Raw genomic sequence first — 22,367 nt, 5'->3', positions numbered from 1 at the left:
CTAGAATCAAATTGGCCCATAGCCCTCTCAACCTTTCCCATCCATGTATCTGTCCAAATGTCTTTTAAATGTTGTCAATATCCCTGCCTCAACCACTTCCTCCGGCAGCTCATTCCACATACGTACCACCCTCTCTGTAAAAAAAGCTGCTCCTCAGGTTCCCATTAATTCTTTCCTCTTAACTTAAGCCTATGACACTCCAACCCTGGGAAAAAGACTGACATTCACCCATTCCATGCCTCTCATGGTCTTACACACCTCTATAAGATCACCCCTCAATCTCCTACGCTCCAAAGAAAAAAGTCCAAGCCTGTCCAATCTCTCCCTATAACTCAATCCCTTGAGTACTGGCAACATCCTTGTAAATCTCTTCTTCACTCTCGCCAGTTTAATAACATCTTTCCTGTAGCAAGACGACCAGAACTGAACACAATATTCCAGGTTCAGTCTCACCAACGTCGACAATAGCAACATAACTTCCCAACTTCTATACTCAATGCCCTGACTGATGGAAGGCCAGCATGACAAAAGCCTTCTTCACTGCCCTATCTACCTGTGACTCCACCTTTAGAGAGCCGTGCACCTGAACTCCAAGGTCCCTCTGTTCCACGATACTCCCTAAGGTCCTACCATTCACCGAGAAAGTCCTACCTTGATTTGACTTCCCAAAATACAACACCTCACACTTATCTATATTGAACTCCATTTGCCATTTCTCGGCCCATTTCCTCAGTTGATCAAGATCCTGCTGCAATTTTTGATAACCTTCCTCACTGTCCACAATACACCACCTATTTTGTCAGCTGCAAACTTACTGATCATGCCTTGTATACTCTCATCCAAATTGTTGTTATAGATAACAAACAGCAATGGGCCTGGTACTAACCCGAGACACACCACTAGTCACAGGCCTCCAGTCCGACAAGCATCCTTCCACCATTACCCTCTGCTTCCTACTATCAAGCCAATTGTATAACCAATTTGCCAGCTCTCCCTGGATTCCATGTAATCTAACCTTCCTGAGCAGCCTTCCATGTGGAACTTTATCAAAGGTCTTAATGAAGTCCATGTCTACTACTCTGCCCTCATCAATCTTCCTGATCACTCTATCAAAGAACTCTTAACAAATTTGTAAGGCATGATCTCCCATGCAAAAAGTCATGCTGACTACTCCTAATCAAACCCCGTCTTTCCAAATGCCTGTGTATCTTATCCCTCATAATCCTCTATAGTAACTTACACACCACAGATATTAGGCTGACCGGTCTATAACGCTCAGGTGTTTCTTTGCAGCCCTTCTTAAATAAGGGCACAACATTTTCTACCCTCCAGTCTTCTGGTACCTCACCCGTGGCTAACAGCGATACAAATATCTCAGCCAGGGCTCCCGCAATTTCTTCTCTAGTCTCACGCAGTGTTCTTGGATATCCCTGATCAAGGCCAAGGGATTTATCCACCTTCATAAATTTTAATACGTCCATCACCCCCTCTACTGTAATGTGAAGTGTCCCCAATATACCGCCACTAACCTTCCCAGGTTCCCAAATCTTCATGTCTTTGTCCATGGTAAACAACGAGGAGAAATATTCGTTGAGAACCTCACTCTTCCCCTGCGGTTCCAAACATGTCCACTTAGGTCCTTGAGGGGTCCTATTCTGTCTCTAGTTATTCTTTATCCTTTAATATCCTTAAAGAATCCCTTTTGATTCACCTTAATCCTCTCAGCCAAAGCTATCACATGCCCCCTTTTTGCCCTCCTAATTTCCTTCTCGAGTATACTCCTGTATCCCCTGTAAACCTCCAGGGAATCCCTTGATTTCAGCTGCTTGTATCCGAGCCATGTCTCCTCCTTTTTCCTGCCAAAACTTCAATATGTTTTGTCACCCAGGGTTCACTCTAACAGGAATATATAGACCCTGAACTCCAGCTATTTCACTTTTAAAGGCCTCCCACTTGCCGGAGGCCTCTTTCACCTCAAACAAGCTACTCCAATCAACCCTTGCATGCTCCTGTCTAAGTTCATCAAAATTTGCTTTGCCCCAATTTAGAACTTGCACCCGTGGACCAGTGTTGTCCTTTCCATAACTATTTTAAAATTAATAGAACCATGGTCACTGGTCCCAAAGTGGTCCCTCACCATCACCACTTTTCCAAGAGGAGGTCAGGTTTTGCCCTTTCCGAGTAGGACCCTCCACATGCTGCCTGAGGAAACTTTCCTGGACATACTTAACAGATTACACCCCATTTCTCCCCAACGGCGAGCGGCAATTCGTGGCGTGGGGGAAAAGCGGGAGGGCGTGAAAAATGTAGGGAGGCCCTCCCGCTATTCTCCCACCCGGAGTGGGGGGGGCGGAGAATCGCGCCCAAGACCAGGAAGGTACTTCTGAGGCTGTATAACGCTCTGGTCAGACCCCATTTGGAGTATTGTGTGCAGTTTTGGGCCCTGTATCTAAGGAAGGATGTGCCGTCCTTGGAAAGGTCCAAAGGAGTTTCACAAGAATGATCCCTGGAATGAAGAACTAGTCTTATAAAGAACAGTTGAGGACTCTGGGTCTGTACTCGTTGGAGTTTAGAAGGACGAGGGGGGAATCTTATTGAAACTTACAGGATACTGCGAGGCCTGGATAAAGTGGACGTGGAGAGAATGTTTCCACTTGTAAGAGAAACTAGACCAGAGGACACCACCTCAGACTAAAGGGCGATCCGTTAAAACTTAAATGAGGAGGAATTTCTTCCTCCAGTGGGTGGCGAATCTGTGGAACAATTTGCCTCAGAAGGCTGCGGAGGCCAAATCACTGAGTGTCTTTAAGACAGAGATAGGTAGGTTCTTGATTAGTAAGGGGATCAGGGCTTATGGGGAGAAGGCAGGAGAATGGGTATGAGAAAATATCGGCCATGATTAAATGGCGGAGCAGACTCGATGGGCCGAGTGGCCTAATTCTGCTCCTATGGCTTATGGTCTTCTGGTAAATTGGAATACAAATCTTTGTCAGCTGAAGTCTGCTGCAAAGATTGAGACGATTTCAGGGAGGGGGTGCTCATAGATTCAGACGAATAAAAAGCAATTTTAGGGTCAATGTCTGGAAATCATTCTGCAGTAAAATAATAATTCAGAAGGATCTGGGTACAGCAATGGAAGCAAGTCTACTGACAAACATTTAAAGGAGATTTTAAAACAAAACAGACTCTGAAACCAAGAGTACGGAGAAGAAGACTAGTTGTAAATAGTCACCAACACAGATTCAGAAGGGGGAAGATCCTGCCTAACCAACTCCTTTACAGTTTATCAGGAAGTGATACCCAAGTGAACTTTGGAAAACCCTATGATGTGACCGACCTAGACTTGTAAAACTCTGACAAAGTTTCATACAAAAGACTGTCAAAGAAGCTTGGGAGTGGGGGCAAAAGCTGAAACCTGTGGAATTGGCTGATGTGTATGAAACAGCTGGACATGATATTGGATATTGTGCTAAATGTGGTGTCGCACAGATCAGTTATCAGATTGTTCCTGTTTCTGGTTAGATTAGTGATTCGAGTTCAGAAGTAAATAGCACACTGAAATCTTACACTAAAACAGGGCGGCACGGTAGCACAGTGATTAGCACTGTTGCTTCACAATATCAGGGTCTCAGGTTCGATTCCCAGCTTGGGTCACTGTGTCTGTGTGGAGTCTGCACTTTCTCCCCGTGTCTGCGTGGGTTTCCACCGGGTGCTCTGGTTTCCTCCCACAAGTCCCAAAAGGCATGCTGTTAGGTGAATTGGACATTGTGAATTCTCCCTCTGTGTACCCGAACAGGGCCGGAATGTGGCGAATAGAGGATTTTTACAGTAACTTCACTGCAGTGTAATGTAAGCCTACTTGTGGCCCTAATAAAGATTATTATAACAGCACACCAGTCAGCGAACGTCATGATTAATTAAATGTTAAGGTGTTTTGTTTGGAACCAGTTAAGTAGGTGAAGATTGAGATCTGAACAGACCAGCAGAGATGTGAAAGCAATCGTAAAAACTGTTGAGTCAGTTCAATGATAACACTGAAAATTTCTAGTCACTGCAGTGAGTCACTCACTATAAAATTAATTTAAATCTGGAGGAATCCTAATAATAATATTTATTGGTGTCACAAGTAGGCTTACATTAACACTGCAATGTACATATTATTCCCAAAGACAGGGATAATTTAGTAGCAGTCTTACATTTCAGGATGAATCTCAGAGACGACGCTGATGCAGTTGTCTTGGAAAATGGTAAACTCGTGGTAGAGGACCCAGGAGGGAGGCCGGGGCCGAGGCTTCCTGGTGATATAACACGATAAAGGATGCAAGTGAGCCACATGCTTATGATTTAGCATCAGGTAATTCCCAGAGCCATCCACGTCTCTTGCGACCTAGAAACCGGATTTGTTGTTTCCCAAAAGGGAAAGGGGTTACAGGAGAAAGGGAGTAGAAGGGGAAGAATAAATAAGTGTGATTAATTAGTTAAATTAAGTGCTCAGTTAATTTACCATTGAATTAAATATTTACCAATGCACAGGAATAAGACAAAGCCTCACCTTGTAGGATACCATTTTAAAGATTTTTTTTTTAACATGCATCATAAATAACTGTGACACACATCAATGGGAAATGTAGAATTGCGATTATATTACTAGTCTAGTAATCTAGAGGCCTGAACTAATGATCCAGTTAATTAAATAAATCTGGAATAATAGTGACTGTAATCTATCGGATTAATATAAAACAACAATCTAGTGCACTAATGTGCCTCAGGGAAGGAAACCTGCCATCTTACCTGGTCTGGCGAACATGTGCTTCCAGACCCAGGGCAATGTGACTGACTCTTAAACGTCCTCGGAAATGGTCTCGCACATTTAAAAAATGGGGGTCCCGACCCGCGGAGCTTATAACAGTGCCAGATGTGAGTGGCTTTGAAAATGGCGGCCGCGACCAGCTAAAAGAATGCAGGCACACTCCGCATGCGTGTCCGCTCATCAGTGCGCATGCAGCCTGGGAGTGTTGGGACCTGACCCCGGGGTCAAAGTGCAATCGCGGCGTGGGGCCACTGACTGCGTGGTGATGACCAATGATGAACAAGGCTATGACCTCGATTTGAAAGAGAAAATGCTGGAAAATCTCAGCAGGTCTGGCAGCATCTGTAGGGAGAGAAAAGAGCTAACGTTTTGAGTCCAATGACTCTTTGTCAAAGCTTTGTCAGACCTGCTGAGATTTTCCAGCGTTTTCTCTTTCATTTCAGATTCCAGCATCTGCAGTAATTTGCTTTTATAACCTCAATCTGTTTTGCCTCCCTAAACATTACTGTAATGATTTGGAGTCTATATTCCTCATGGTTCAATCATGGACAGAACTGAACGTTTGGCAAGGGATATAATGAAAGCCATTGAAAATCAACACATCGTTGCCCTCTGTCTACTGAAGGGTGGTTATAGGCTTTTTGCTGACCTTTTAGATTACATTAAAGCATTGAATCGAAACAGTGACCAGTCAATCCCAATGACGGTGCACTTCTTCTGCTTGAATAGTTACTGTAATGATCAGTCAATAGGGGAGCTACTCAGAGTTTACGAACTGAGGTACGAAACCAGGCTCTCCTCCTGTGAACCTGATTGGAGTGAGATCATGAGGACCGAGCAGGCTCACCTCTCGCATTGAAGTTAAGAGAAAGTGGGCCTCACGGTAGCATGGTGGTTAGCATCAATGCTTCACAGCTCCAGGGTCCCAGGTTCGATTCCCGGCTGGGTCACTGTCTGTGTGGAGTCTGCACGTCCTCCCTGTGTGTGCGTGGGTTTCCTCCGGGTGCTCCGGTTTCCTCCCACAGTCCAAAGATGTGCGGGTTCGGTGGATTGGCTATGCTAAATTGCCCGTAGTGTAAGGTTAATGGGGGGATTGTTGGGTTACGGGTATACAGGTTACGTGGGTTTAAGTAGGGTGATCATTGCTCGGCACAACATCGAGGGCCGAAGGGCCTGTTCTGTGCTGTACTGTTCTATGTTCTATGGTGCGTCGCGAAGGCCGGCTGGCGTGGGTCGTAAAGGTCGGCTGGCTTGTAAAAATGGGTCCCTGGAAAAAAAGTTTGAAGACCACTGGTCTAGTATGCCACTCAGCTGTCAACAGGCGGCAGCTCACTGCCGTCTCAAGTGAAATTAGGGATGGGCAACAAATGCTGGCCTTCCCAGAGACACCCGCATCCCATCAAGGAAGAAAGGGAAACTCATTTTTTTAATAGAGTTTGTGGAAAATAATTTCTGAAGACCTGCAATACGATTTCAACTGATGCCAACTATCTACATGGATGCAGCTATCAGGGAAAAGCTTGCTGGAACAGGTTTAAGTGCAGCTCACTGATGAATTTTAAGACTAAATACTTGATTTATCAGCTTTAATCAGTCAAACTCACAAGTGACAGCAGCTATTCACATTTTAATTTTCATTAAAGATATGCTGGAAATATCTTTTGCTTGCTAATACTGATCAGTTTATTTTTTTAAAATTATTTTCAATTCCTAACAAAGGTTAATTAATTTGAATTGTGATAGTGTTAGTTGAATATTGAATTTAAAGACTGACAAAAATATGTAGGTATTTCAATTCTTAAACGTTGCACCATCAGTGGGTTTTTCAATCTTTTCTTCATTATGTGGTCTAACACTCAGTCGACTACGTGTTTTTGATCCAAATATAACACGACACATATAGCTGTGCCTTCCAACCATACAGTTGGGCAAGACGGATATTTTCATTTCTATGGAAAATAGTTAAGCTAATAGCTAAAACACGTGGCAAAGAATTTGGGGGCTTCTGTATCACACACCTGGTAGAGGAGCATCACCATGACATGTTCATCAAACATTCCACTGGTAATAATGCAACCAGGTATGACAAGAGTTTTTTTCCCAAGGGAAGGTTGACAAGAGCAGACATGCAACATAGCTAAATTAATAGGAACTATGTACAGTCAGCACAAGATCTTGACTGGATGTCAAGCCTTGGGAGGAGTTGCAAAGGTACAACATGATCACGCACCTTAAGGAAGTAGCCGGAGATCAGAGCTTTCTTTACGTTAAGCACATTTTCCTCCATTCCGAAGTTTGCTGGTGACACAGGCAGCTCAATCCTTTGCATCAGTTCCAACAATTCATAGCGGACAACATCAGCCAGCTTCAGAGCAGAATAACTCAGATAATTCTTCAGACACCATGTTTCATCTTCATTATCTACAAGCAGATTTTATAAGGGTAATGAGATATCACTGTCCTCTCACCAATAAATAAAATAAAAAGCTTTGGATACAATGTAGGCAGCAACAACAGATCATGAGTTTTTCCCCCCAAGGATTACATTAATTGTGGGGTCATTTCATGATTTTAGCTTGAAGTGAAAAGGGGGTGAAAGAAAGTACTGGAAATACTCTGCATGCTGCATGCATTTACTTGTTATAATTTCAGGTTTAGCAGACTTCCAATGAAAGGTTGCATGCATTCAAAGCATTGTCTTGCACCTTTGACTTTGTCTATATAAATGTTTCTGGAACATACCTCTTCATTCACCTGAGGAAGGAGCAGTGCTCCGAAAGCTAGTGATTTGAAACAAACCTGTTGGACTTTAACCTGGTGTTGTAAGACTTCTTACTGTGCTCACCCCAGTCCAACGTCGGCATCTCCACATCATGTCTTTCTTGGATTTGTTTGAAAAATGGACATCCAGCTTGTGAAAATAATGGGTGGGCAGTGGCATAATATGACAACATTTACTCCACCCATGTGCAGCAGGCACTGGCCAGCCTAACCAACTGGTGCGCTTTGGTGGTGCCAAGAGCAGGAACGCTCTTCTTAGGACCCAAAAAATATTCAAGGATGCTCCTAAACCATTCAATTGGTTCCAATTACAATATTCTTATGACATGCTGAAAATTAATGAAGAATTCTAAAAATGATAGAAGATAGAAAGCGACATTCTGTACAAGTCAGTGCAAATATCCACAACCCAAAGGGAGCGTGGCAGATACATGAGCAGAACCAGCTAAATGATTATAATGCAATTTCTTCTGACTTTAAGAGTAGTTACTTATAAGCTTTTTCAGATGCTAATTCTTTGTCAGCCTGGAGGATACAGCAGACAAACATCCATTATTTACACAGGGAACAAGAGAAAACACGAGAAAATCTGGCATACTCACTATGACTTAACAGTTCCATGCCAGTGCACACAAAAGTATCAGTGCATGCGTACTCATGCCTTCATCACTTCAGAATCTCCCCCTTTCTTTCATTTGTTTTCTGTTCTTTTTTAACATTGCTAATCCATAACCTTTTCCAACTCTGATGAAGACTTCAGAACTGAAACATCAAATTTTCCCCATTGATGTTGGCTAACCTGCTGTGGATTGGTTCAGATTTTTAGCATCTGAAGTTATTTTCTTTTGTTTCCCTGGATAAAGTACCTTTTACAACATACACATATACTAAGGGCAAAGGAAAGTTAACCCACAATATTACTTCAATCTAAACCGAGCTCAAACCAGTGAAAGGTAATTTTACCAATATCATTAGGAAAGTTTTCACACAGGTCTGATGAATGTGTAGAATAAACCTGGAGGCAAAAGCCTGGAATCATTTTTAAAAAACAATTAGGTACTACAATGGGGAAATCTTTAAGATCCCTCTGGATTGAAAAACTCAAATGGATGACAAATAACCTCATCTATAAGTATCTTGTAGCATGCTTTTCCTACATGACACAACTGAATCAGATAGCGCTTATGATAGCGCAAGTTGTGCAGAACAAATGGACTCGAGGGACTGTACATTGGTGCCTCAAGGGCAGTTATAGATGAACAATAAATACTGGCCTAGCCAGCGATGCTCACATCCTATGAAAGACTAAATATTAAAAAAATAAAATCTATTTCACAATGCTGCAGCTTTTCCAGCCTCGGAGTAAGATTCTCAAAGAAGGATATTCTTGTTAGAGCAATACAACGTTAACGGTATTAATAGTCCCTGACCCCGCAGCAACGGCAGCAGGTGCACCTAACACAGGAAACAGAGTCCTTGGCTGGGTTACTGAAACGCACAAAATGAATGCACACGAACCCAAAAGCATAATTAACTCACACTTTTAAAGGGATTTAGTACGCTATAACATCACAAAATGCTCCACAGAGGTGAAAACAAATATTGGATGATAAATAAATAAAATAAATAAATAAAATATCAGTAAGATAGATGTCAAAACAGAAAATGCTGGTTAGACTCAGCAAGTCTGGCAGCATCTGCGGAGAGGGAAAGAGGATTAATATTTCAAGTCTGTATGGATCTTCCTCAGATGCTGGGAAAGACCGGCTGAGTCTTTCCAGCATTTCTCTTTTTACATCAGATTTCCAGAATCTGCAGTATTTTGCTTTTTTTTCCAGTTAGTTAGACGATCACTAAAGACATGCAAGTGGTAATGTGTACGACTGACGGAGTGGCATTACTTTTTGGAGGGGCGGGGGGGGGGGGGGGGGGGGGGGGGGGGCTGCTGAAGAAAATAATCAACGACATCATTGAAATAATATTGATTTTTCCATACTTACGTTGTTTGAATGCATTGTAGACATTGATGAGAGTAAAATGGTCACCCTCGGGATGTAGAAGAACTCTCCTGCGTATGGCTGCAGCTTCCTCTAAATGTTTGGGTGGTGCAACAAAACATGGTGATGCTGAGGAAAGATTAAGTACATGGGTCATAATGTCTTCCACAATGCTCGTATATAATAATCAAGGGAGAGCGCAGCATTATTTAAATATATGGTCATAATTGTTATGGCAGATTGGCAAGCACACTTTTGGATTGGGACTAGACAGTTCTGCTTTGAGCACTGACGTTCGTCTGGCTTTTCTTTAATAAAGAAAATGTGGCTGGTTACTTTTAAAAAAAAATTATTTAAAAAAATTTATTGGAGGCATTTTCTAATATATACAGAGCAAAGAAGAAAAATCACAAAAACTAACTGCTGCAACAGCAAACCATCAAAACATCCTTGCATAGCCCCTCAACCCTCGCCCCCACTCTGCCCGTTGCCACCACCGGAACCAGCCCACCAACCTGAGCTGAATAAAAAAATCCCCCTCCTGATGATTCAATACTCCTTAAAGGAGTCGATGAACAGATTCCACCTCTGCCCCCCTAATGGCAAACTTCCCTAAGTGCAAGAACTCTGCCAAAAACTCACCCACACCCCTACGCTCAGCGGCTCCGGGTCCTGCCAGCACAATAGAATCCATCTCCAGGCTATCAGGGAGCCAAAGACCAACGCATCGGCCTCTCTCCCCACATGCACTGCCAGATCTTCTGACACTCCAAATATTGTCACCTCTGGACTCGGCGCTACCATTACCCCAAAAATCTTTGACATCATATCTGTAAATTCTCTCCAAAACCCCCTCAACCTCAGACATGCCCAAAACATATGAATATGATTCGTCGGCCTCCCCGCACATCGCCCAGATCTATCCTCCACCCTTGAAAAGAACCGACTCATCCTGGACACCGTCATGTGGGACCTGTCTACCACTTTAAACTGGATGAGACGCATTAACCCTCCACAAAGCCTCACTCCATACTCCAGCCCCCAGCAAGCCCCCACCCCCAAGCTCCTCTTCCCATTTATGCCTCACCTCCTCCACCGGGGCGTTTTTTCTCAACAGCTCCCCATACATACCCAAGAGGCTGCTTTTGCCTACTTCCTTCTCATACAGAAGTTTATCCTGCAACACTGGGGGAAGCGGGGTAGGAGGAGGGGAGAGGGTGGGGGACGTCGGGTAAATGTCAGAAATAAAGGAACATCCTTCCTCATAAAGTCCCTCACCTGCAGATACCGGAAGCCATGCTCCTTCGGCAACTGATATGTCCCTTTCTGCTCCTCCAGACCTGTAAACTTCTCACCAACAAATAAATTCCTAAAATAGTCTATCCCCACCTGCCACCACCCCCGAACCTCGCGTCTAACCCCGCTGGAGCAAACCTAAGGTGATCGCAGATCGGCACCTACAAGGACATGCCTTCCATTCTAAAATGCTTCCAGCACTGGTTCCACATCCTCAACACTGATACCATCACCTGACTCATGGAGTATCTGGCTGGCGAGAATGTAAGGAGCGCCAGCAACAGTGCACTCAAAATAGACCCTTCACACGAGGCCGCCACCATCCAACCCACGCAGATCGCTCCTCCGTCAACCAATTCCTAACCATTGCAATGTTTGCTGCCCACTAATAGTATTGCATGTTCGGTAATGCTAACTCCCCCCTGCCGTTCCCTTTCCAAGAACAACCTCCCAGTTCGTGGAGCCTTACCCATCCACATGAACCTCTAAATCATCACATTAATCTTCCTAAAATATGATTTGGACACAAAGATCCTTCTGAAACACAAACAAAAACTTCCGCAACACGTCATCTTTACCGTCTGGACCCGACCCACCAACAGCAATGGCAGCACATTCCACCTCTTAAGCAGGGTCTGCCTTCATTCTCTCCACCAACTGCGGCAAATTCAATTTATGCAGCTGAGTCCAACTCCGCGCTATTTGCATCCCAAGACAATGAAAACTCGTCCCTAGTAATTGAAGTGGCAGCGCCCCCAAACCCCTTTCCTGTCCGAAGGAATTAATTGGGAATATATATCACTTTTCCCAATGTCTTTTTTTCCTTTTGTTTAAAAAAATTTTTTTTTAGAGTACCCAATTCATTTTTTTCTCCCAATTAAGGGGCAACTTAGCATGTCCAATCCACCTAGCCTGCACATCTTTGCGTTGTGGGAGCCCACGCAAACACAGGGAGAATGTGCAAACTCCACGCGGACAGTGACCCAGAGTGTGGATCGAACCTGGGACCTCGGCGCCGTGAGACTGCAGTGCTGACCACTGCACTTTTCCCAATGTTGAGTTGATACCCCGTAAAGAGATCGGCAGGAGTTCATCCACATACAAAGAAACTCAGTGATCCAGCCTTCCCCCCTCCCCACCGCTCAATACCCCTTCACCCCCTCAAGACTCTAAGCACCATTGTCAATGTCGAGGGCAAAGAACAGCAGGGAGAGCGGACATGTCGGCCAGTGCAACCCAAAGCCATCTGAGCTGACCTCGTTAGTCCGAACACTCACCTTGGGCGCCTTACACAATAACCTAACCCAGTCCACAAAACCGTGTCCAAATACAAACAGCCCCAGCACCTCGAATAAGTACGCCCACTCAACCCGATCGAAAGCTTTCTCCGTGTTCATCGTCACACCACTTGCACTTCTCATTCCTCATAATGACATTCAACAACCTCCGGACATTCATCGATGGCTGCCATACTACACAAAGCCCATCTTTGTGTACCAAACCCGGCACACAATCCTCTATTCACCTCGCCAGTACCTTCACCAGCAACTTTGTATCTACATTCAACAGCAAAATCGGCAGGTATGACCCACACTGCTCCGGGTCCTTGTCTTTCTTTAAAATGAGTAATATCTAAGTCTGAGAGAGCGTGGAGGGAAGCTCACTCCTCACCTTCGACTCATTACACATCTTGGGCGAAATTCTCCGACCCCCTGCAGGGTCAGAGAATCGCCTGGGGCCAGTGAAAATCCCGCCCCCACCGTGGCCAGAATTCTCCGCCACCCGGAAATTGGCGGGGGCGGGAATCGCACTGCACCGACTGACGCAGCCCCCTGCGCGATTCTCCGTCCCGCAATGGGCCGAAGTCCCGCCGCCGAGAGGCTAATCCCGCCGATGTGGTTTAAACCACCTCTGGTGGCGGCGGGATTGGCGGCGCGAGCGGGGCCCCGGGGTCCTGGGAGGGCGCGGGCCGATCGGACCCCGGGGGGGTGCCGCCACGGTGGCCAGGCCCATTCGGCGGGCGGGCCAGTGCCGTGGGGGCACTCTTTTTTTTCCGCCGCCGCCACAGCCTCCACCATGGCGGAGGCAGAAGAGAACCCCCCTACCACGCATGCGCCGGTGGTGACGCCAGCTGCAGCTGATGCACGGCGCATGCACGAACCGGCGAAGGCCTTTCGGCCAGTCGGCGTGGCGCCAACCACTCCGGTGCGGGCCTAGCCCCCAAAGATGCGGAGAATTCCGCATCTTTGGGGAGGCCCGACGCCGGAGTGGTTGGTGCCACTCCACTACGCCGGGACCCCCCGCCCCGCCGGGTAGGGGAGAATCCCGGCCCTCGTCTAACAGGGGCCCCAGCTCCAACCCAAACCTTTTATAGAACTCAGCTGGGAATCCATCCGGACTCGGGGCCCACCCCATCTGCATCGACCCCACACAATCCATTACCACACTCAGCCAGATCAGAGCCCAAAATCCTGCATCTTTGCCTCGGGAACTCCAACTCATCCAAAACCCATCTCATACCCTCATCTCCAACCGGAGGCTCCGAGCTATATAATTTCCGTTAAAAAGTCTTAAATACCCAATTCACCTCCTCCGGCTCAGTTACCACCGCAACCCTGCCATCTTTCACCCTCCCAATTTCCTTCACCGCCACTGCCTGCCGCCTCAACTGGTGTGCAATCATCCTGCTGGCTTTTCCCCTATATTCATATATTGCCCCACCTGACCCTGCGCAGCGGCCCCACCGCCTTTCCCGTGGACACAAGCCAAACCCCCATATGGATCTTCTGTTTCTCCTTCAACAGTGCCTCCTCAGGCGCCGCCGAATACCTCCGATCAATCCTCAGAATGGCCTCCACCAACCTCAACCTCAGTCCACTCCACCTTTTCCTTGTGCACCCAGATCGAGATAAACTCCCCTCTTACCACTGCCTTCAGTGTCTCCCACAATGTGGAGGCAGAAACCTCCCCCGTCTTATTCTGCTCCACATAGTTCCGGATAGCCACCCTACCTTATCCGCCAATAACCTCACGTCCAGCCTCCACTGTGGCCGTTGGGGACTCCCCTTTGCCACCCACAAATCCAAACGATGTGGAGCGTGGTCCAACACCACAATAGCTGAATACTCCGATCCAACCACTTGCGCCAACAGCACGTAATACAGGACAAAGAAATTAATCCGCACGTCCACCGGGTGGACGTGCGGGAAGCACGAAAATTCCTTCGCCCACGGCCGCTCAAACCGCTACAGGTCTGCTCCTTCCATACTCTCCATGAACCCCAACGACTCCTTTGCCATAACCGACACCTTCAGGGTCCTGGGACATGACTGGTCCAGCCTAGGATCCAGCACCGTATTAACGCCAACCCCCATTGAGTGTCCAGGTCCGTATTCTTTGCCAACACCCATCTCAAAAACTCCACATCGCCCCAATTTGACCAGACACATTCACCAACCTCCACTCCCCATCACAAATCTACCCCCAGGGTCGGTCACTATACTTCCCACCTTAAAAGTCACCCTCTTACTGACTAACACTGTTATCCCCCCTCGTCCTCACATCCAACCCTGAATGGAATACCTGCCCCACGCAGCCCTTCCTCAACCTTGTCTGGTCCCACCACCTTCAAATGCGTCTACTGAAGAAACACCAAGTCTGCCTTCAACCCCCTGAAATGAGTGAAAACACAAGACCTCTTATCGGTCCATTCAATCCCCGAACGTTCCAAGTAATCAACCAGTTCGGGTGGCTCCCCGCACCCTCCCCTTCCTCCCATCCCCAATCAGCCACAACCCCTCTTTACTCAGATCCCCAAGGTCCATGCCTCTTTCACCCTCTGGGCCTCAACAACTATAGCAACTCCACCCATGTCAGCATCACCCCCCTCCCCCCACATAAACAAAGCAACATTACCACCCCACACCTCCCCCCCACTGCACTACTGGTAACTAACCTGCCCGCTAGAGTAGTGGACTGCACCCATGGGTCTCAACCTCCAGGCCTCAACCATCCTTTCCCCGCACACTTACCCTATCTAGACCCACATGGTAAATACAACAATACGCCTGGCATTCACACTCACATTCCCCATACTGACATCTCAATGTCCTCACAATTGCCCCAGTCCATGGTTTCTCATAAACTTATTCGCCTCCTCCGGCCTATCAAAATAAAATTGCTGATCCTGGTGCATGACCCACAGACGAGCAGGATACATCATCCTGAACCTCACTCCTTCCTTGTAGAGGGCCGCCTTGACCCTGTTGAATCCAGCCTGCTACTTGGCCATCTCTGCACCCAAATCCTGGTAGATATGCACCACGTTTCCTTCCCAGGTACAATCTCTAGTCTCCTTTACCCACAGCATAATCTTCTCTTTGGTCCAGAAAACCTGAAGCGATTCTCCGCCTTCTCCCTCAGCCGCTTCTGGCCCTCCGCCACGAGCACCATCTCTGCCTCCAAGGAGGCCAACTGGTCTTCACGATCCACCACTGACTCCTCCACCTTCTGGAGCGCCGAACACGTGCCTCCAGCCTTTGCTCCACTCTCTCTATGGCCACCCTGATCGACTCCTACGAAAGGTCCACCAATTGCTCGGTAGACCATTGGGCAGTCAATGACGCCCCAGAGCCCTCCACCATCTTTCCCTCTGTCCCAGTTCGAAAGTCTTCAGAGCCAGACTGCTGCCCCTTGCTCGTTACACTCCTTGCCTAATAAGCAATAAATTGGCCCTACCAGAGGAGCATTCCTGTCTCTCACTGCTGATGCACTTTGCAGCAAACACCCCCCTATATCTGGCAAAAAGGACCAAATAATTCCACTTTGAGAGGGAGCCACCTAATGTATGATCACTCACTCCATGGCCTCTGCCAGAAGTTCCGTGGCTGGTTACGTGTTAGAAATTTTAACCAGCGTCAGAATAATAATAATATTAATAATATTATTATATAATATAAGTGAGATTTTTAAAAAACATTTCAATACATAGTGTCAAAAGACCATTATAATGCAAGTTTAAACAATTGGCCAGTAACAATGTGTGTAAAATCAGGCAGGTGACAATCCCTCAGGGTAATGCTGTCAGTGAAACAGAAAGGTTTATGAAAAGATTGCACACATGCACTTGTTTCCCACTGCATGGATATGTACAATCTCGTTTTAAAAATACCCAGTCCAGTGCCAGACCAAAAATTGGTGACTGCAATTATGAATTTTCACTACCTCCAATCTAGAATCCTCCGCCACACAGAGATCAAGTGCAGCAGATACATGCCAATACCATCACCTCCAAGTCATTCACCATCACAACATGGTCTAGCAATGCTGTTCTTTTGTTGTCAGAGTCAAAACCCTGGAACTCCCTCCTTAAAAGCACTGAGACTGTAGGTATAGAAAAAGGGCAGTGGTTCAAGATGTAGGTTCGCCACCATCACCTTCTCAAGAGCGACAAAAATATAGATTTTTAGTCTTATGGGGATATGGGCGTCGCTGCCTATGCCAGCATTTAGGGGCTGTTTAGCACAGGGCTAAATCATTGGCTTTGAAAGCAGACCAAGCGGCCAGCAGCACGGTTCGATTCCCGTAACAGCATCCCAGAACAGGTGCCGGAATGTGGCGACTAGGGGATTTTCACAGTAACTTCATTTGAAGTAATAAGCGATTTTCATTTTCATTTTTCATTTGTTGCACATCCCCAACTGTCCTCCTTTCTCCATTTCAGAGTACTTTTGAGAGTCAAACACATTGCTGTGGATCTGGAGTCACATGTAGGCCAGACCAGGTAAGGACGGCAGATTTCCTTCCCTAAAGGTGTAGCCACCTGGGTTGGACACTTCCCGACTTTAAAATGGAGATTCGCTAAGAATGCAGGGAGATTCAGCCAAGGACAGAAAAACAAGCAGGTGCAAAATCTCCTGTATATTAGAACTTGCAGAACCCAGACAGCACTGAAACTGACAGCCATCTACATATTGATGAGCGATCCCCGGGAACAATTGAAACAGTTAAGATAATCGAGGCCAAGCCAGTCTCCTCGCCGCCAGCAGGAGCCAAGACAAAGGAAGGCCAACGGACACTTAGGAACCGCCCAGCGATCAGCTCCAGTATTGGAGAAATCGATCCAAGTGATCAGAACTCAGTCCAATCACTTGGAACCAGGTACGGGTCCGCCCAAAAGGGCGCGAAGCCCCTGGGGACTATAAAGTAGAGTCCCCAAGTTCAATTTGTTCTTCTTGGCAGTTCTCAAAGAACTCTTGACCGTGACTCTCAACTCGGAGAGACTTGCCTAGCAGCTGCACCAACCAAGTAAGTGTCCAGTCAACACATACTACGAGATAGGCGCTCCTAACCATTAGTCCATACCAGCTAGAAGCCTGCAGACTCAGGATCGAACGAGAGGCTAATTGTTCCCCTGACCTAGTGGGTCCCTTTTCCAAAGCTAGGTATTGGCCTGTTAGTGTTAGAAATAGCCTAGTGAATAGTATTTTATGCATGAGTAGTGATTGACTGTGTATATAATAAATGTGTTTTGATTTGAACCTTACTAACTGGTGTATTGAGTTATTGATCAGCACTTGAACTTGAATCTCGTGGTGGTATCATAAAGATACCTGGCGACTCTACAGCAAGGTTATAAAACAGAGCAATTAAGTATAAAGCACACTTAGCAACATAAAGGACATTAATGAACAAGATAGGTCTTTATGACAATCGGCAATGGCTTCATCGTCATCATCAAATTTTTTATTCCAGATTTGTATTGAATTCAAATTTAACCATCTGCCATGGTGAGATTTGAAAACCCAGGTCTTGCCCTGGGTCTCTGGATTAGTGACGATACCACTAAATATTTAGTCCAGTGACGATACCACTGTGCCATCGCCATCCCATATGCCAGCTTTGTCATCAATGCTTGCATCCAGAGAACTATTTCTTTAAAATTAACATCCCAAGACACTTAAAGAATGAATCCTTTTGATGCTGCCCAAATAATTGAGAATTTGTATTACTTTTTTTGCATATTTCTGCTGTGAAAACATCCTTACAAACCGTCTCTCCTTTCTCCATGTCTGAAATTCTTATCAATTACACATCATTTAACATTGAAAAAAATACAATGTGGTGCACAGTCACAGGTCACCTGCAAGCAATGGTGCTCTGCACTACCCACACTGACCCCAATGTACTTTTTTTCTAAAAGAAAAATTAGCGGTGGACTTTAAGATGCTCAGGAACCAAATAAGTAAAGTTTATCATGTAAAATTAGGAGAATTGTAATGTTAGTATCTTCTGCTGAAGGTTCTAATCAGCTTGTCAACGAGGATATTGCTAAGGTCTACTTGAACAACATTGTTTTAACCACATACTGACTCAATTTTTGTTAACTGTAATTTATAAGGTGCAGCATTTCATAACTGCACATTTCAAATATTTAGAATAAAATTACAGAAAACATTTGCTCATGTCTGATTTCACTTCCTTTCTACCATTACAATCATAAGAATAAACTATGAATTGCTATGTTTTCATTTTGCAAGTCTTGATCCGTACCATTTCCTGTCCTTAAACTTTCCATAAAGGTGCTTCACATTCCAAATCCCACAAGATCACATGTTATGCAAGTTGTAAGGTAGTAAAATGCCCCTAGGCACTTGATAAGAATGTTATCAAGCCAAAACCGAGATGAGGAGGAATTTCTTCAGCCAGAGGGTGGTGAATCCGTGGAACTCTTTGCTGCAGAAGACTGTGGAGGTCAAATCAGTCTTTAAGACAGAGATTAATAAGGGGATCAGGGGTTATGAGGAGAATGCAGATGAGAAAAATATCAGCCAGGATTGAATGGCAGAGCAGACTCGATGGGCCGAGTGGCATAATTCTGCTTCTATGTAAAATTGTCCAAAATTTAACACTGAGCCAAATAAGGAGCTGGTGGGGAAGGTGGTCGAAGAGATTGGTTTAAAGCAATATCCTCTGGGAGGAGAGTGATATAGAGCCGGGGGGGTTTAGGAAAACCTCCAGTGCTTAGGGCCTAGATAGGTGACGGCATATCCGCTAACGGCTTGAAGGAAATCCAGAATGCCAAGAAGCTTGGAGGGGGCAAAACATATCCCAGAGGTTTGTAATGTTGATTATGGAGCAAGGCCATGGATGCATTTGAACTCAGGATGGGAGTTTAAATTGAGGCAGTGATGGACTAGGAGCCAAAGTTATTCAGTGGGCACTGGGATGAATGGGTCATTTTGCTAGTTAGGATACAAGCAGCAGAGATTTAGATGAACTCAGGTTTACAGAGAATGGAAGGTGAGAGGTTAGCCAAGAGAGAACTGGAATAGTTGAGTCTGGAGGTGGCAAAATAATAGATGAGGGTTTCAGCAACAGATGGGCCAAGGTAGAAGCAGAGAGAGGAGAAGAAAGAAGGTGTTTTTGAAGAGGGTGAGGAGGATACAGTCGGAAAATTCAGCTCAGGGTCAAAAAGGACATCAAAGATTTTAAAAGTCTGCAAATGTCTGAGGCTGAACCAAAGAAGGGGTACAGAATTGTGATTGCACTGTGGACTGCATGGCCCAAGTGAACCCCTTAACACTCTCCTCTCATTCCATAATGGCAATGTACAGATCTACTGCATCAAGATTGCAACTTATACATTTATTTAAAAAGTTCCTCTTCAGTGTTTCTGCTTTTTGTTCACAGGAAACAAAGTAAAGGCAAGAAATGTCTGGTGCCAACACCACAGAATTCTTACATTTGAAATAAAATTAGCCCAGAAATTCCAACTGGGCTGTGGTGTGGCTTAAAATGAGGTTGCATGGGAATTCTGCCCCGGAAAGAGAACCCCATCTCAAAACCTGGGGACCCAGCTCATATACATAAAAGTTGCAGGTCGCTGTATCATTTTACAGCATTGGACAATGGTTCTCAGAGGGAGTGAGCAGGGCAGGCGTGCCCAGAGTGGGAAATTTGAATCAGCACTGTTGCAGAAATGAAGATTATGGGGTTAGATTTTCCATCCATAAGGTTTGAAAAGCTGATGCACTACTGAACAACCACCAAGTAGGCATCTGAGGCAATTTGGTTTCCTTTTCAGCACACAAGTCTCATTATCAGGGTGGAAGTGGTGGTTGTTGGCGTAGAAAATAGAAAGAAACTGATGCGGATCCCATTTCTGAGTATCCGGCTCTTTCCACCCATGTGAAAAAGTCCTCTCGATCATGATATGACAGTTAACAGGAGAAACCTAGGTGGGACCAAAGAACTATTACCCTATTCAACTATTGAATTCAGAGAACTGGCCAGCATTAGGAATGTGGACCCATTTATCAGCAGGCTGAGCAGAGCAAGCAGAAAAAATTGCTTCCGCTGGTGGAAGATTTGAGAACCAGAGGGCAAGTTGAACGGAAACTTGAGGAAAAAACTTTTTTTTAGAGCATTAAGTGGTTAGGATCTGGAATACACTGATTAAGAACATCATGGTGGAGGAACGGATTTCAAAAGGTGATTGGGTAATTACCTGATAAAGAACTTGTCAGCGTGGGACTAGCTCTTGCAGTGAGCTGGCACAGGCATTATGGGCCGAATGGCCTCCATCTGTGCCGTAACTGTTCCATGATTCCACCTTAATTTAGCAGCATGACAGAATTCTGCTTTACAGCCACACAATTGTCACTCCCATCCTTTACTTCTGAAATACTGGTCACGTCTTTGAACTGTTGTCCAGGAAATGCTGCACCTTGTATGTATAGGAGCATTGTCCCCAAGTTTGAGGACAGGGTTCCCTCTCTGTGGGAGAATTTCCATGCAGCATCACTTTTAGTCACACCACTGCCAGTTGGAATTTCTGGGCTAATTTTGTTTCAAATGTAAAAATTCTGTGGTATTGGCACCATAGATTTTATGCATCTACTTTATTTCCTGCAAATTAAAAGCAGAAGCATTGAAGAGGGAAGGATTTTTTCAATTAAACATTTACAATCTTCCCTCCTGCAGCTCGGAGGCCATGTGAAACTCAAGACATTCCAATTTACTCAGTCCTTGGATTGTATTTGACATGCTGCCACACAATGCAAAACTACAACTTTTACCAGTTTTCCTACCCACCTTGCAACAATTATAGGAAAATCTAAAACTATTGCAATGAAAAATTAAAAGCATGCCATTACCAAATACTCACCATATACAGAAATATACATCAACCACAAATATCGTTCCCCATTGCCTCACATTGTTATGGTTAAGTTTAAAGCTCTCCTGTGAATTTTCCTGCACACAATCAGTTTCAAACAGATGACATTGTGCGTGCTTTTGCTTTTTGCATCCTTTGTAGATAATCCTTTCCAAGACTTCAAAACTATGGAATCACCTACCTTTTGGAGCCTTTCCTTTTTCACCTACAAGCTAAAAGGTTTTTAAAACCCCACCTTGCCACCAATTGAATTGCGACAAGCCGATTAATCTCATCTTTATTCTTTTTTACTTCTGCTGGCTTCACGGACCAGGAGAACACAAATATGATGAATGAAAATTGCAAATGAAACTAGGAAAGAACTCCATTGCAAAATGTTGTTAGCTGTGTAACTGCCTCTCGGATAAAAGGGGTAAAGGAACAAACATGAAAAAAAATGAATTTGGAGATTGAACCACATCAACATCCACCAAGCATGAAAGAAATGTAACAAATGCTACAAAATTGTTGGGAAGGAGAAAAAGCCCCATGAAGGAAGCATTTTGATAATGAGTCATGCAAATTTTGTCTTTCATATTTCTTTAAATCTTTCTAAAATGTGCACTGTTCAGACAAGCAGATGTTCTATCTATGAGTAATATGTTCTAATGCAGTGCATCTCAAACTATCTGATGTGGCGTACCGGCAGTTTTTTTTTCAATGTGCCAGGGACCGGTGAGCGAAACAAGCCAATCCAGGATTACTGTCTCTTTCTTTTCTGGAAACACTCCAAGTACCGGCAGACGATGGCTCGCGTACTGGCACCGGTACGCGTACCACACTTTGAGAAGCACTGCTCTAATGTACATTCAAGCAGAAATGATAGTCTGCCGGCATGTGGAGAAAACATAAGTTGAAAAGTGCACTCTATGGAGTTTGCATGTTCTCCCCGGTGTCTGTGTGGGTTTCCTCCGGGTGCTCCGGTTTCCTCCCACGATCCAAAGACGTGCAGGTTAGATGGTTTTGCCATGCTAAATTTTCCCTTAGTATCCCAAGATGTGCAGGTTAGGTGGGGTTAAATGGATAAGGCAGGGGATTTATTTCAAATGGTGGGATGAGGGCCAGGAGAGACGATACTATAATGTTCTACATGTATCCAAGATATTGTTGATCCAGCAAAAAAAAAATACATTTTACAGTTCAGATTTAAATGTTTTTATTTTTGGAGACATTTCACCTACAATGGAAAAATAATTATTGAGTTATGCATAGATGGAGAAAAGAAAACACGACAAAATTACTGAATAATGGAACTCTGAACAAT

The 22,367-nt window shown here is 45.0% G+C and overlaps 1 protein-coding gene across 2 annotated transcripts in view; it reads right to left on the bottom strand.

Annotated features, from left to right (window-relative positions):
• LOC119963848 (putative pre-mRNA-splicing factor ATP-dependent RNA helicase DHX32) overlaps nt 1-22,367 on the bottom strand; it is a 113,680-nt gene that overhangs the window by 1,258 nt on the left and 90,055 nt on the right. For both annotated transcript variants that reach the window (XM_038793201.1, XM_038793202.1), the window contains exons 9-11: nt 9,592-9,717; nt 7,041-7,231; nt 4,197-4,387 (exon numbers count right to left, since the gene is read on the bottom strand). In XM_038793201.1, coding sequence (XP_038649129.1) covers nt 4,197-4,387; nt 7,041-7,231; nt 9,592-9,717 — 508 coding nt within the window. The remainder of the gene's footprint in view (nt 1-4,196; nt 4,388-7,040; nt 7,232-9,591; nt 9,718-22,367) is intronic.

Source organism: Scyliorhinus canicula, chromosome 3 (genome assembly GCF_902713615.1).
Source record: "Scyliorhinus canicula chromosome 3, sScyCan1.1, whole genome shotgun sequence".
NCBI lineage: Eukaryota > Metazoa > Chordata > Chondrichthyes > Carcharhiniformes > Scyliorhinidae > Scyliorhinus > Scyliorhinus canicula.
Note: the sequence above shows the minus strand (reverse complement) of the source record. Positions and strands in the feature narration are given on the sequence as shown.